Here is a 15,690-nt window from a genome sequence, read left to right as displayed (position 1 = left end):
ACTAAAATCCTAAGTCCCCCAGCTGACTGAACAGACCCCGTCTTGGCCAAGGGGACCGAAGAGAAACCTTAAAAACAGAGTTACATGTATGTTTATTGCAGCAATGTTCACAATAGCAAAGGCCTGGAATCAACCCAAATGCCCAATAATGATAGACTGGATAAAGAAAATGTGGCACATATATACCATGGAATACTATGCAGCCATAAAAAAGGATGCATTCATGTCCTTTGCAGGGACAAGGATGAAGCTGGAAAACATCGTTCTCAGCAAATTAACACAGGAACAGAAAACCAAACACTGCATGTTCTCACTCATAAGTGGGAGTTGAACAATGAGAACACGTGGACACACTGGGGCCTGTTGGGGGGTGGGGGGCTAGGGGAGGGATAGCATTAGGAGAAATACCTAATGTAGATGATGGGCTGATGGGTGGAGCAAACCACCATGGCACATGTATACCTATGTAACAAACCTGCACATTCTGCATATATATTCCAGAACTTAAAGTATAATAAGAAAAAAAAAAAAAAGAAAAAAGAAGGAAAGAAAGAAAAAAACAGAGTCCCTGACCATGACACGATGGGAGGTCAGACATGCCTCAGTATGCCCCTTCCTTATTAGCCTTTAACCAGAATTCTTTCCTAAGGAGTAAGCAGAAACCAGCTCTGGAAAATAAGAAACAGATGAATCATTCCTTTATCACCTTTAGCCCATCATCTGAAGCTGTGACTGGATTCCTTCCTCCTCTCTTGCAGTTTCAACACAGCAACCGACCAGCATTCCTTCCTGATAAGAGACCACCAACCATGGAGTGGTCTGGCCAGTCTACAGAGGATGTGCTGTGAGGGTTTTCACATCCTCTGCCTCACCTTTCAACATCAGAGGGCCAAAAACTCCATCCTTGGATCATGCTAATGCCACCATTTGTGAACATGCAACCCATGAAGAGGCATGAAGCTCAATTGCACATGCTTACATTTGTCTTCTCATAAACATTCATGACTCCTCCTGTAGCTTATTAAATAGTACATTTGGCCACCTCACTCAGCATACATTCCTTTCTCACATTTCCCTCCCTCAAAATGCTTACTCTTGGCTTCTGCCAGAGGCTACGCTTTCCAGCTTGCAGGATGGCCAGCCTGGAGGCTGCAGCTTTTTATGAGAAATAAAGCTCTCCTTTCCAACTTTATTAATCTTGTGATTTTTCAGTTGGCACTGCTTAGCTTACTGACTTGGCAAGATACACTGGCTGTAAAATTCACCATGACACAATGATGACCTGCAATTGGCCATCTAGTGTGACAAGGCAATGTTGCCAATGAAATGTGGGTGCAATCTAGCTTGTCTCACTTTATAATTTTAAAGTTTCTAGTGAAATTAAACATTTAAAAAACTTTTTATTGGTCATTCATGTGTCTTCTCTATAAACCAATTCAATTCAACATATAATCATTGAATGCTTACGATGGTGCCTGTTGGGTAGAGCACTGAACAAAGCAAAGACCTGCTCTTAGAAGTCTACTTTCAAGTGGAAGAAGACAGACAATAAAAAGAGGCAAACAAGCATGACTGTGTCAAGCAATAAGTGCTGAGACGAAAAATAAAGCAAAGAAAGGGAATAGGAAGTAGAAACTTTTGGATAAGGTGGTCAGAGCACTCTATGTCTGATGAGGAGAAATAGAGTTTAATCTATTTACGTGTAATTTTATTACTGACTTTTTGGACTAATTTTAAAAATCTTACTTTGTCCTTTCCATTAAGCATGATTTTTTTCGTTGCTTATTGTTTCCTCACTTTCTGACACCTGTGGATTGATCTTTTCTTTGTTCCCCTTTTTAATATGTGTTCTTAATTTTTAAATGTGCACACTTGACTTAGCACTATATAATTTAATCTCTTTCTTCTTGCATTAAAACAAGGTCCATAGAAAATGTTTTTGTTTTTTGTTTTTAAGAGACAGGATCTAACTCTGTTACCCAGGCTGGAGTGCAGTGGTGTAATCATAGCTGATACAGTTTGAATGTTGTCCTTGCCCAAGTCTCATGTTGAATTGTAATTCCAAATGTTGGAGGTGGGAGGTGATTGAATCATGGGGGCAGTTTCTCATGAATGGTTTAATACCATCCCCCTTGGTACTGTTGTCACAACGGTGAGTGAGTTCTCACAAGATCTGGTTGTTTAAAGGTGTGTAGCACCTCCCCCACTCCCCTGCTTCTTCTCCCACCATGTGAGACACCTTGCTGCACCTTTGCCTTCCACCGTGATTGGAAGCTTCCTGAGGCTTCCCTAGAAGCAGAAGCCTCTATGCTTCCTACACAGCCTGCCGAACTGTGAGGTAATTAAACTTCTTTTCTTTGTAAATTACCTAGTCTCAGGTATTTCTTTATAGCAGTGTGAGAATGGATTAATACAATGGCCCACTGCAGCCTTAACCTCCCAGGCTCAAGTGATCCTCCTGCCTCAGTCTCCAAAGTAGCTGGGACCACATGTGCATGCCACCATGTCTGGCTAATTTTTTACTTTTTATTTTTGTAGAGACAAGTTCTCTCTCTGTTGCTTAGGCTGGTCTTGAAATCCTGGGCTCAAGGGAGTCTCTGTGTTGGCCTCCCAAAGTTTAGGGATTACAAGTGTGAGCCACTGTGCCCTCTCAGAAATTTTTGTTTGTGTTCTTTACTTTACTTTTTACCTTGGTTTATTTTATTATTTATTTATTTATTGACAGGATCTTGATCTGTTGCCCAGGCTGGAGTGCAGTGGCATGATCATAGCTCACTGCAGCTTCACCTTCCTTGTCTCAACCTATCTGCCTGTCACAGCCTCCCAAGTAATGGGACTGTAGGCGTATGCCACCATGTGTAGCTAATTAATTTTTTTTTTTTTTTGCAGAGACGAGGTCTTTCTAAGATGCCCAGGCTGGCCTTGAACTCGTGGGCTCAAGCAATTCTCTCACCTTGGCCTCTGAAAATGCTAGGATTATAGATGTGAGTCACCATGTTCAATCTTACCTTATTTTTATGCTCCAAAATTTGGTCATTATTATTATTATTATTTAGAATTATCTACATGGTTACCAGTTTATTTGTTTGCAGTGTTTCTTGGACTTTATTCCTCCTTTCTGGTTTTAAATTTCTGTTTTCTGAAATACATTCTTTGTTAGTTTTTATAGCATTTGCTATGGTTTGAATGACACCTCCAACCATTCACTACTACTTAAACCATTCACTACTACTTAATGGTCAAGTAGTGATTAGGCCATGAGAACCCTGCCTTCATCAATGGATTAATGTCATTTTATCATGCGAGGGGGTAGTTATCACGAGAGTGGGCTTGTTATAAAATGAGTTTGGCGTCCTTTTGCTCTCTGGCTGTCATGCTCTCTTGCATTTACATCTTCTGCCATGGGGCAATGCAGCATGAAGGCCCCCATCAGATACCAGCATCTTGATATGGGTCTTCCCAGTCTCGAGAACTGGAGAAATAAATTTATTTTCTTTATGAATTACCCAGTGTGTGGAATTCTGCTGTAGCAACACACAGCAGACTAAGAATCTATAAGTGATAACTTCTCTGTTATTTTCTGAAAATGTCTTTTCTTAGTGGTCACTCTTACACGATGGTTTAGTTTATATGAAATTCTAGGTTGGCAGCTATTTTCCTTCAGCATGTTGGAAATATTATACCATTATCTTCTGGCTTCTGTTGTTGATGCTGAAAAGCCTATTGCTAATCTGTATTTCCATTGTTGATAATTCTTCTATTTTTTTCTCTCTTTGACTGTTTCTAAGACCATCTGTTTTTCTTTAGTGTTGTGCAGTTTCACTATGTTATTTCTAGGGATGGTTTTGGTTTAGTTTCCCTACTTAGGACTTGTGTGCTTCTTGATTGATTCATGTATTTCAATACCTGTGGAAAATTCTCAGCCATTACATTTTTTGAATATTACTTATATCTTATACTCCATTTTCTCCTTCTGAATTCCTTTTTCTAAAAAAATAGCTTCACTGAAGTATAATTAATGTATCATATATAATTCATATACTATAAAATTTACGGATCTAAAGTATAAAATCAAATGGTTTTTAGTATAATGAGAGTTATAACTACTACTACCATTTTAGAACATTTTATTACCTTTAATAGAAACCTTATACCCATTAGTAGTCACTCTCTGCTCCCTGCAACCCTCCAGGCCCAGGAAATCACTGCTGTCTCTTTAGATTTGCCTGTTCTGGACGTTTTATACAATGAAGTCATACAATATGTGTTTTTTTGACTAGCTTCATTTACATAGTATGTTTCAAGGTTCATCTATGTTGTAACATACAACATGTATTATGGAGAAATAAGTGCATGATCCTAACCTAGGATCATGAAGATTTACTTTTACATTTTTTTCCTAAGTTTTCTAGTTTTAGCTGTTACATTTAGGCTGTGCTCCATTTTGAGTCATTTTTTTGGTCTGTGGTATAAGAAAGGGGTCAAACATTTTATTCTTTTGCATGTGGATGTCTACTTGTCACAGCATTATTTACTGAAAAGACTATTTTCCCCCATTAATTATATTGGGACCTATGTTGAATATTAATGGACCATAAATGTGAGGGTTTATTTCTAGACTCTCAATTTTATTCTGTTGGTCTATATGTCTATCTTTATGCCAATAGAATACTGTCTGTGTTACTGCAGCTTTGTAGTAAGTTTTGAAATCATGAAATGTTAATCCCCCTACTTTGTTCTTCTTTTTCAAGATTGTTTTGGCTACTCTGGTGTTTTGCATTTCCACATGAATAAAAGGAACAACACGTCAAGTTCTATAAAACAGCTCGCTGGGATTTTGGTAGGTGTTGCTGAAAGTTTAGATCAACTTGGGTGATACTGCCATCTTAACTGTGGGGCCCAATGGAACATCTCTCTTGTAACACAGAGGTATGTAGGAAAGAAGGACTGCACTCTTCAAGCCACCCTGCCTGGATCCTCCCTGTGTAGAGGGAACTGGGGTTAGAAATGGGTGAGCTATGAAAAATGGGATCTGCTGATGTGTATTGGCTGCTGGGAGGATTGGGAACTGCCACTCAGCTGCCCAGCCCATGGTGCTTCTGGAAGGCAGAGCCATGAGAAATAATGGAGTCCCTCATTTAAACATGATAGCCCCCAGTGTTCTTATCAAGTTTCCATTTTTTTTTGTGGTTGTTGAGTAAATGCTTCTCAATTTGTTGTAAGCCCTTTAATCAATGCCTAGAGCCTTTGACTGATGTCTTTGCTAATTTCGAGTGGCTTGATAGATGTCTTTCTAGGGGAGAGACTTCCCCAAGCTCTTCATACCACCATTTCTGTGCTTCTTCAAACAGATTTTGGACCTTCGCATTCTAGCTTGTCTGTCATCTCTTTCATATTTTCAATCTCTAAATATTTCTGTGTTATATTCTGGTAAATTTCCTTAGATATCTTTTCCAGTTGACTTATTCTCTTTTCATCTTTGTCTAATTTAATGTTTAACCTATCAATTGAGTTTGAAAATTTACTGTATTTTACTTTTGTAGAAAAGAAAGGCTCTTTTATTATTAATTTTTTAGACTTGGCTTTAATAAATGCAATTCTAACAGAGATGACAATACTTTATTTGGCTTTGTAAGAAGAGGATATTTCAGTTATTAAAGCTGACAACAATTTGATACATAAAAAGTGATTGAACACATAAAAGTAAAGGGAATAATAAGGCAGAAATGCATATTTTATATCTTAACAGAAATGAATAAATGCAACATTCCATGTAAAAACTAACAAAATTACATCAATCCCCAGATAAAAAACTATTAGGAGTCAACTTAATTTTATAAAAATGAATTTGTCATTTAATGAAAAAAGTAAAAGAAAAACAATTAAATTTATTGACTCCTAGAACTCTGTTAAAATATTTCTGTGAAGCTCTGTGGAACAATTATTAATAAAATTAAGCTGACAAAACAAATGCAACAATTAAACAATTGCTGTGACTTAATAGGAGAAGTATAAAATATCTAAAAATGTCCAATAGAATTATGAGAGCTAAAACTTTGTTTTTAATTAAAATTTCATTAGTTCAGTAGGAGATGAGTGAAAATTTAACACCCTGAATAATATTATTGATATCAAAAGAAAATTTTGACTTTTTGAAGTCACAAAATACCTAGTGATGAAATTTTACACTTAAAATTTGCACTTTAAATTATACTCTTCACTTTTAGAAGTTGTTTGACTTTTTTTTTTTTTAAACATGCCTATGCTTTTTGCATAGTGGCTACCATTTTTTTAGGGATTTGATTCCTTATTTTGTCATATAAGCTCTTTAAACATAGTTATTTAATATTCTTGGCTTTAACCTTCGTTTCTTGTGTTTTCTCCTCCTTGCTAATTGTGAGTTATTTCCTTGGGTGTTTTGTTAATTTATCAGCATGAAGGTTCTTGAACCATATGGGTAGCATCGATGCAACCCCCAAACCTTAATGATAAATAGGTCACTAGTTTAGCAATCTCAAAGGAGATTTTTACTATTTACTTTTTTTTTTTTTTACTATTTTTACTATTTACTATTATAATTTTAAAATTAGAGCCCACTAATAGATAGTTCAGCTTTTTAAAGTTTTTCTTTAACAATAAGCATCCTTGATTTTTCTAGTTCACCTTTTTATTAAGGGTTTAGTGTTTAGAGAGACTTGCATCGTTCAGTGGTCTTAGCCTGAACTCTCTCATAAAGACTAAAAGCCTTATCCTATTTCTTTAGTCTAATTTATCCTCTTTCAATTTAGACTCTTTCACAAGCTCTCTGCAAGTTTGGGCAAGTCACTTCCCCTTTTGGGTCAAAGTTATTCCATTTTTAAAATGAAAGAGTTGAGTGAAATGACCAGTTAGGTCCTTGGTAGCTCCAGCATGCTAAGCCTGTAGGCTTTATCTGACTTAGATAGTATTTCCAGAAAAGAAATTTAATTATCCTTTATGTGTATGTGGGAAGTATAGTCTATGGATGCGGGTCAATATGAGGTGGTTCTAGCAGCCGATCTTGGACCATGGGCTAGCAGTCAATGGCAGAATGTTTCTCCAAGGGTTACTCCTCCTTGTCTTTTCCTTAACCTGAAGCTCAGACCTCATGCCAGTCAATTCATGAGCTATAGGTAGCTTGATTTCCCTTCATCCCTTCTTAGTAGCTCACCTTTGGAATGGGCAAAGTCAGCAGTTGTCACAAGGGCATGAATGCCGATCACAACAAAGGCTTTATTTCTAGGAGAACAGGCTCAAGTGTAATTTAGTAATTATATTGGAACAGGAGCCTCCTAGGCTTTTTTTTTTAAATAACTCATTGTTCCTCTAGAAGATTTGCAAGAATTTCCTTCTGAAATTTTAAATGTAAATTTTATTTTGTTTATTGTGCAGAAGTAACACATATATTTTCAAAGAATTTGGAGAGAAGAAAAAAAGCATTCATAATCCTGTCATTTAACAGCATCCAGTGTCATTGTGGTGTGTTTTTTTAATCTCTCAGTTGTCCTCATTTTAATAATAATTTAATTTTGTTGTGACTATCTTTTGTGTACCTTACTCTGGATAAGCATATTGCTGTCGAGTAGGGTCACCATTGTTTGACCAATTGTTCTAAGTTGCTCCAAACAGATGGGATATAATCTATATCTGATGGGATATAATTATGTTTAAATTACTCCAAATTGTTGGTATATAATTGTATCATCAACTTAGAAATGACAATTGAAATCAGAGAGGTAACAAGAAACTGTACTATTGCTGAATTCTATCTTTATTTACACATTGACTCATAATTCTTCTTTAACACAGCATATCTATGGATAACAAGATGTTTTTCTCACTGCCCTTGATTTCTGTCCTTAGGTAATAGCAGATCAGATTGGTTGTGAAATTCTTCAACATTTCAGTAGAATGGTGATGGGGCTGACAATGCAGTGGGAATCAGAAGATCTGGGTCCTAGCTAGATGATAATAAGCAAGCCATTTCTCCATTCTGAGCCTCAGTTTCCCCTTTGTAAAATGAAGGGGTTGGATGAGTTGACCATTAGGATCCACAATATCTTGTTCCAAGATTTTCCCTCTCTCTTTTAACCATTTTCATATTTAGGATCTATGTTAGGAGGTGAGAGGGAGAAAGAGAAGAGCCAAATGCAAAGCCATCTGGTTTTTGGTCTGTAGCTGTAGCTGGGAGGCTTGGAATCTGTGGTCTGCTTCATCCTCTGCTAGCAAGGACATAGGGAGCCCCTCCTCTTTCTGGCCAATGTATGCCTCCTCAGGCACATACTTGAATTTTTTCCTCATTGCCTCTTTAGGATATCAAATAAGGCTCATCTTACGTCTTGTGACAAAACAGAAGTGGTGTCATATGCATGGGCAGTTCAGATTACTCATGCTTCTTGGATAATTGTTCCTAAATAATAAACTATTATGAATCATCAAGTTCAAACAAGTCTGGCATCTGCTTAAAGCCCACTCCAATTATTGTATAAAAGTCTGTATTGGTAAGATCAAAGCTCCAAGCTTTATAATCAGATATATAAATGTATTGCAGCAGATCTTCTCTAGGTAATGAACAGCTCAATTCTGTGTGTTTTAAGTCTTGGTTTACCAAAGTTCACTGTGGGCATTACTTTAAGAAAGTGCACAGGCGCTGCATACAGCAGACATACTTGTGTGACCCTGGAAAGGTCCTGGTAACTTTCTGGTCAAGGTAGCCGGTACCCTCTCCATGGTCCTGATCATGTGCGGCCCCTTTGCTGCACTTGGCACTTCTAACATCACCTCCTCTTGGAAGCACCCTCCTTCCTGCCGTTCTGGGATGCCATGAACTTGTTCTTATCATTTTTTTCTCATCATTTCTCCATTTATCACGGATTCTTTTTCCTTCTCCTGATCTCTGATTGGGAAATTCTGCAAAATTTGGTCCTCAGCTCCTTGTTGCTCTTCTCTTTGTACTCTCCCTTGGCTCAGTTCTCTAACTCTCTCACTTGTACTAAACCTTATCTGTATCATCATCCCTGCCATAAATTCTAGTCTTGAATGGACTGTTGCAATAGCCTCTTTGCTGAACTCTTTGCCTCCAATCTTTCCTTCATTTTTCAAAAACAGATAAATATTTGCTAAAACATTTCCTAAAATGCCTTTTGTCACACCACACTTAGGTTCAAAAGCATATACTGGCTCTACATCTTCTGGGTAAGTCCAAGCTGCTCCACTTCACCATTGAGACCCCTACCATAGGGTCCCCATACAATCCCCCATAAAGCTTTAATTTCTAGCACTTCCCTTCACAACTCTCCCCTTCCTGCTGCCTAGATTTACCCTGGTCCTTCAACCATGCCTTGGGCTTTCCCACCCCATTCCTGTGTGCACATTATTCTCCTCACCTGCACTTCCTACTTTTCTCCCCTCTGCTTCTTAGAAGCCTCCCCATCCCAGCACAAATCCATTCCTGAGAGCCTCCAATCCTAGAGCTGCTCACCCTCCCCAGTGTGTAAACCACTCAGTTATCACTTGTCAACTTCTGCCTCAGATTATTATTTCCTGTATATTCCTTCATCCCTCTACCCACACCCATTCAACAGTGCCTACCAGGTGCCTAGAGCTGGGGATTCAAAGACAAACTAGACCCTGCCCTTGCCTTCAGGGAACTCAAATAGAGACAGAGAGACAAGCACATAAGTCATGACAGTGTCATGCTCAAGGTAAAAAGAGAGCTTGGAGAGGAGAAAGGGACGACCTGTCTGAAGAAGGGAAGGAAGTAAGCCATTTATATTTAAGCCACATGTTGTGATGAAAAGAAAAGTGAACTGCTTTGGAATCCTAGCTCCACAACTTATTATCCCTCACCCTCTATACCTTGGTGTTCTCATCTATAAAATGGGAATTATACAGTTTACCTTGAAGAGTTCTGGTGAGGAATAATGGACATCTAAGTTCTGCACGTTCAAGGATCATGTTTGTAAAAAGGATCTAGTTTGTGAAAAGTGTCCACACTACCTTGGGCTTGTGCAGGTTCTTAACAAGTAAGAACTTCTTCTGACCATAGCATTCAGTCCTATCTTCCACCCCTCCCAGTGTCTATTACATTACCCTGGATGAAATTGTTGTAGTGGATATCTATTATTTGGTTGATTGACATCATCATGGATATGAAAAAAGCTCATCATATCAGGAAACATGGCCATCAGGAACTGTCCCAGAAAGAATCTATTCCTTTTTCTGAGAACCATGAATTTGGAATTTGGCACTTGGAAATGTGACCTAGCAAAAGATACATGGGCAAGAGCTATGCTTTTCCATTTCACCAAGGAGAGCCAGAGGCTTACCAAAGAGTTGGGGGCCTCAAGCCACGAAGCAGAACAGCAATACTGTCTCCTGACCTGCTGCACCCCACTGAAGAAGGCCATGGCTTTCATGAGTCCAGGTCTTTGAAGTCACACCATGAAGTTCTTACAACATGACACACAGCATGGAAGAGGAGTCCTGACTTAGCGAGAAGCCCAAGTAAAGTCTTTTATGAGGGGAGAGACTCTTCTGAAGAAACACAACAAATGGAGGGAAGGGCTTTTGACAATCACCAAATGAGCAAAAAAAAAAAAAAAGGGGGTTGTCTTACGTGTCCACACCCTCCACAGATGAGGTATAAATGCTCCCTGGAGGAAGGAGACCCACCGCTCTACAACTTGGAGATTTTGGACTCTGTCTTCAGCTGGACACTCCCTCCCTGCACCATGTCTTACAGTTGTGGCCTGCCCAGCCTGAGCTGCCGCACCAGCTGCTCCTCCCGGCCCTGCGTGCCCCCCAGCTGCCACGGCTGCACCCTGCCCGGGGCCTGCAACATCCCCGCCAATGTGAGCAACTGCAACTGGTTCTGTGAGGGCTCCTTCAATGGCAGCGAGAAGGAGACTATGCAGTTCCTGAACAACCGCCTGGCCAGCTACCTGGAGAAGGTGCGTCAGCTGGAGCGGGACAACGCGGAGCTGGAGAACCTCATCCGGGAGCGGTCACAGCAGCAGGAGCCCTTGGTGTGTGCCAGCTACCAGTCCTACTTCAAGACCATTGAGGAGCTCCAGCAGAAGGTGAGTAGTGGGTGACACAGTGCCTCCAGTAGGAAGTTGTTGGGAGAGAATCCGAGCTGTGATTGAGAAACAACGTGAGCTCTTGATGTGAATGAAAAGCTGAAAACTGGCCTTTCCATTTTGTTTTCTTGAGGGCCCATCTAATATTAGACTTGGGACTGTTAGGTCTAAATATTTGCATAGTGTTAGTCTATGTGGAGGTAGCAGCACTTTGCATAAATGAGCTGTAATTAAAAACTACCTCTGAATGCTTCCATGCACTTGCCAAGCTCCAGAATTATTACCCTGAGGTGAGAGAAAAGGACTGAGTCCAAAGGAAGCTGGGGAAACGGAATCTTTTGTAAAGATTGGGCCATTTTCTTTCTCCCTCATCTGAGCTTTTTGCCCCTTGGACTGCTGGCTGCCTGTCTCTTCTGTGTTCCTTCTTATCCTGATTTCATTGTCCTCACCTTCATGCCTCTGGGCTTCTCCTGGTGCACAGTGTCCAGTGAGAGCCTAAAATGTTTGGCCAAAATTTGGAAGATTGGAAATTACCTAGGACAGAGTAGTCCCAGTTGTCTGGTACATCTGGGAACATGTGGCTTCTTCCCTGATCCAGTCCCTTGCAATTGCTAGTTTACCTATTTGTCTTTTCTGCTTGATTGAAAGTTTCTTGAGGGCAGGATCAAGCGCTTACCAATTTTTGTATCCTCAGCTCCTAGTATCATGCCAGAAACATAGTAGGCGTTTTTCATAAATGTCAACTATTATGATCAGCTTCTCAGTATTGCTCATTAGGATAGAAAAAAGATTATCTGCTTATACTTTTTGCATATTTTGGTGTTCTTTTTTGAATATAATTTTGGAAATATTCATTGAGTACCTGCTGTATATAGAAAGCATTTAATAAGATAGACATCCTGATCCTTTCAAGGAAGTGAATTAGGAAGGACTGCCATTGGTGAAAAATTACCAAGTCCTTGCTCATTCTTGAATGTTTTGGGCCTTCTAGATCCTGTGCAGCAAGTCTGAGAATGCCAGGCTTGTGGTGCAGATCGACAATGCCAAGCTGGCCTCAGATGACTTCAGGACCAAGTGAGTGGGCAAGCTGGGTGTTGCTGTTTATTTCTCTTCTCTGGCAGCCCTCCTTTCCTGTAGCCTGTTGTCAACAGAAGTTAAACAAACACTGACTGAGCTATGTTCTAGCTGCTTTCTCCAAGATTCACAGAGCCACCACACACCGTAGCTCAGAGATCCTTTCCCCAGGCCTTAGACTTCCTTTCCTTTTTCTTCTCCTCTGTGAAGTGACACCCCTAGTCGTACTGTGAGTTAGTGTAGACGTTTTGGCCCCTGATGTTCTCCTATGCACAGAACCCATTCATGAGAATGGAGAATGTGGAAGTATATTATTTTGGAAATCTTACAGTTTGTCAGCTTTTATTCTAAATCCACTGGCTTTCTTTTTTCTTTTTTTTTAGAGACAGGGCCTTGCTCTGTCACCCAGGCTGGAGGGCAGTGGTGCAATCACAGCTCAGTGTAACCTCAGATCCTCAGATTCCTGGGCTCAAGCAATCCTCCCCCCTTAGCCTCCTGAGTAGCTAGGAATATGGAAGTCTATCCACTGGATCTTTAAACATAAAATTACCAGTGCATTTTCCTCCAGCTCGATGCTGAAAACCTAAACAAAAGAGATGGCTATAAAAACTACAAACCCTAATTCCTAGTTGCCTGACTAACCAAACCAAAGCAGAGTCAAGGCCAGGCCTATTCCTGCCCAGCCTGTTCCTGACCCTCCTATGATCACAGATATGAGACCGAGGTGTCCCTGCGGCAGCTGGTGGAGTCGGACATCAATGGCCTGCGCAGGATCCTGGATGAGCTGACCCTGTGCAGGTCTGACCTGGAGGCCCAGGTGGAGTCCCTGAAGGAGGAGCTGCTGTGCCTCAAGCAGAACCATGAGCAGGTGAGTTCCCTGAAGAGTGATGGGCTGAGACTCGCCAGGACCTGTTTCACAACCGCCACAGGGTCCAGGACAGGCTGTCAGTAGAGGCTCAATTAGCTGAAGAAGTAATTCTGCATACAAAAATGGGTATGTAGAGAATGAGTAATCTAAAAACCTGTGATATGAGATTAGGATTTTTCTGCCAGAGGCAGGAATGAGAGTGAGGAAGTTGGCAAGCCCAGTAGTGAGGAAAGCTGAGTAACGAGGCAGCAGCCACAGCCTCTCCTCCACCCAGGTTAGAGTGCATGCAGCAGCAATCTTCTATTCCAATTCTCCATTTGTAGCTGGAGAAGCCAGGTTGGCCTAGGCCCACCAGGCAGAGAGGGCTGAGCTGGAACAAAATGCAACTCTCTTCGTTCCTGTCCAGAGCTCTTTCTGCTTGCTGTTTAGTGTTGCTTGGAAACAGCCTCGAGCAAAATGCTCACCATTATGGCTAAGTTGGGCAAAAAAGAAGACATGTATTTTACGAAACCTGAAATCCAAGAACAATGTAAATGGTGACAGTTAATATTAATCAAGTGCTTAGTATGTGCCAAACATTGTGCTAAGTGCTTTAACTCCGGAGGCAGTTCTCATTTTAAGATGAAGAAATCGAGGCTTTAAGAAGCTTCTAGAAGCAATGTATTAAGTGGTAGAGATGAGGTTGGATACAAATTTGTCTGAAATCCGCCTAAGCCCAAGTACCAAGCTATGCTTAGTAGGGAAGTAAACAGATACTTATTGCCTTCAGCAAAATCTATGCTGGTGGAATCAACAAATCACCCTTTAAGTCTCTTCTATGCCAGGATGGCAGATTTTGAAGTAAGCATTCTGTATTTCCTCTTTAGCTAGACTCTGTTCTTTTTATTATCCACGCTTAAGAGTCAAACATTTGAGGCCATATGGTATACTAGCAAAAACACTGAACTGGGCGTTTGGGGACCAGAGTTTAAATAATGGCCCACCATGTATCAGCTTTGAGCCCAAATCACTGAATCTCTCTAAAGGAGGAGTGATACATTTAATACAAAGAGCAGAGAGAAGTCATGGGCTTGAAAGTACTTTGTAAAAAGTGGAGTATACAAATTAGTCATTGACTATAGATCCTGGTTAGTGACAGAATCAGAGGGAACAAAGTTTCTTGAAAGCTTAAGAATGATGAGAAGTTGAATTGCATTCTCTTAAGGAGAGCACCAAGATCCTTTGTGAAATTTAAAATTTTGCCCTTTCTCCATCAGGAGGTTAACACCCTGCGCTGCCAGCTTGGAGACCGCCTCAACGTGGAGGTGGACGCTGCTCCCGCTGTGGACCTGAACCAGGTCCTGAACGAGACCAGGAGTCAGTATGAGGCTCTGGTGGAAACCAACCGCAGGGAAGTGGAGCAATGGTTCGCCACGCAGGTGGGCATCTAAGCACGTGGCCACTCAGGACCCGAGGCCCCCCAGGGCCCCGGAGGCAGGGTCTGATCCTTTCTCCCCTTGGGTGTTTCAGACGGAGGAGCTGAACAAGCAGGTGGTATCCAGCTCGGAGCAGCTGCAGTCCTACCAGGCGGAGATCATCGAGCTGAGACGCACGGTCAACGCCCTGGAGATCGAGCTGCAGGCCCAGCACAACTTGGTGTGTATTGTTCAGACCTGCTGGTGAGCGTTGGGAAATTGGGAGGCAGAGTCCCGGGGATGCCCTTGGGGCCACACACTCTCCTTAGCTCTTGGAGCTTGTGAGTTCTTTGGAACCCCATGGAGGAACCTTGTAAGGAGCAGCTCTCTGACACTCTCGATCTTCCCCACCACAGCGAGACTCTCTAGAAAACACGCTGACGGAGAGCGAGGCCCGCTACAGCTCCCAGCTGTCCCAGGTGCAGAGACTGATCACCAACGTGGAGTCCCAGCTGGCGGAGATCCGCAGTGACCTGGAGCGGCAGAATCAGGAGTATCAGGTGCTGCTGGACGTGCGTGCCCGGCTGGAGTGCGAGATCAACACGTACCGGAGCCTGCTGGAGAGCGAGGACTGCAAGTCAGTATGGGGGTAGTAATCTTTTCCTTGGGGCACATGAGGTTGCTGTGGAGATGAATAGTCTTCTTGATGGAAATGAATTTATAATTTCAAGCTTTTGTTTGGAGGAAGTCCAAGGAGGAACAATATTCTCACACAAAGCCCTTTTAGTATTTTCCAATCTCTTCAGCTCATTTTACTCTAACTTGCTCCAACGATTTTCTGCCCACAGGCTCCCCTCCAACCCCTGCGCCACAACCAATGCATGTGAGAAGTCCACTGGGCCCTGTATCTCTAATCCCTGTGGCCTACGTGCTCAGTGCAGGCCTTGCAACACATTTGGGTACTAGAGGCCCCACAACCAGGAGGAGAAGAAAGGCATCAGTCACACCTAAACTTTACCTCATCCCAACATCACCAACAGTGACCACACTTCGGAAAGAGGCAAAAACCTTTCTATCAGCCCTGGCTTCCAGGGGTCAGCTCTAGCCTTCCACTGTATTCCCTGGCTTGATTCTTCAGTATAAGGCTGCAAAATCTGTCTTCTGAAGCACATAGAGAGACCTACAGCAGGATCAAGATCAAGTAATATCTATCATCATAAAGACACATTTGCATAACGTGTTATACTTGAACAAA

General features: G+C 41.4%; 1 protein-coding gene across 3 annotated transcripts; it reads left to right on the top strand.

Annotated features, from left to right (window-relative positions):
- Positions 1 to 10,297: 10,297 nt before the first annotated feature.
- KRT33A (keratin 33A) lies at positions 10,298 to 15,428 on the top strand. 3 transcript variants are annotated; one of them, XM_009251768.4, is made up of 8 exons: positions 10,298 to 10,329; positions 10,745 to 11,099; positions 12,091 to 12,173; positions 12,885 to 13,041; positions 14,298 to 14,459; positions 14,551 to 14,676; positions 14,852 to 15,072; positions 15,284 to 15,401. In XM_009251768.4, exons 2-8 carry the CDS (start codon positions 10,752 to 10,754, stop codon positions 15,399 to 15,401), a joined length of 1,215 nt encoding a protein of 404 aa, XP_009250043.4. In that variant the 5' UTR covers positions 10,298 to 10,329; positions 10,745 to 10,751. The 3 variants fall into 3 exon arrangements, with proteins under 3 accessions (XP_009250043.4, XP_002827593.4, XP_009250042.4); XM_002827547.4 differs by lacking the exon at positions 10,298 to 10,329 and having other exon boundaries at positions 10,691 to 11,099; positions 15,284 to 15,428; XM_009251767.4 differs by lacking the exon at positions 10,298 to 10,329 and having other exon boundaries at positions 10,752 to 11,099; positions 14,551 to 14,680; positions 14,856 to 15,072.
- The last annotated feature ends 262 nt before the right edge of the window (positions 15,429 to 15,690 follow it).

The sequence above is a fragment of the Pongo abelii genome, chromosome 19 (genome assembly GCF_028885655.2).
Source record: "Pongo abelii isolate AG06213 chromosome 19, NHGRI_mPonAbe1-v2.0_pri, whole genome shotgun sequence".
NCBI classification, from domain to species: Eukaryota; Metazoa; Chordata; class Mammalia; order Primates; family Hominidae; genus Pongo; species Pongo abelii.
This window is presented reverse-complemented; position numbering and strand designations above follow the sequence as displayed.

What these genes read in the sequence shown, in the direction of transcription:
- KRT33A (XM_002827547.4), top strand. Translation starts at nt 10,752, where the DNA reads ATGTCTTACAGTTGTGGCCTGCCCAGCCTGAGCTGCCGCACCAGCTGC. An exon ending in AGCAATGGTTCGCCACGCAG is followed by an intron (nt 14,460 to 14,550) that starts GTGGGCATCTAA and finishes TGGGTGTTTCAG; the next exon opens with ACGGAGGAGCTGAACAAGCA. An exon ending in CTGGAGAGCGAGGACTGCAA is followed by an intron (nt 15,073 to 15,283) that starts GTCAGTATGGGG and finishes TTCTGCCCACAG; the next exon opens with GCTCCCCTCCAACCCCTGCG.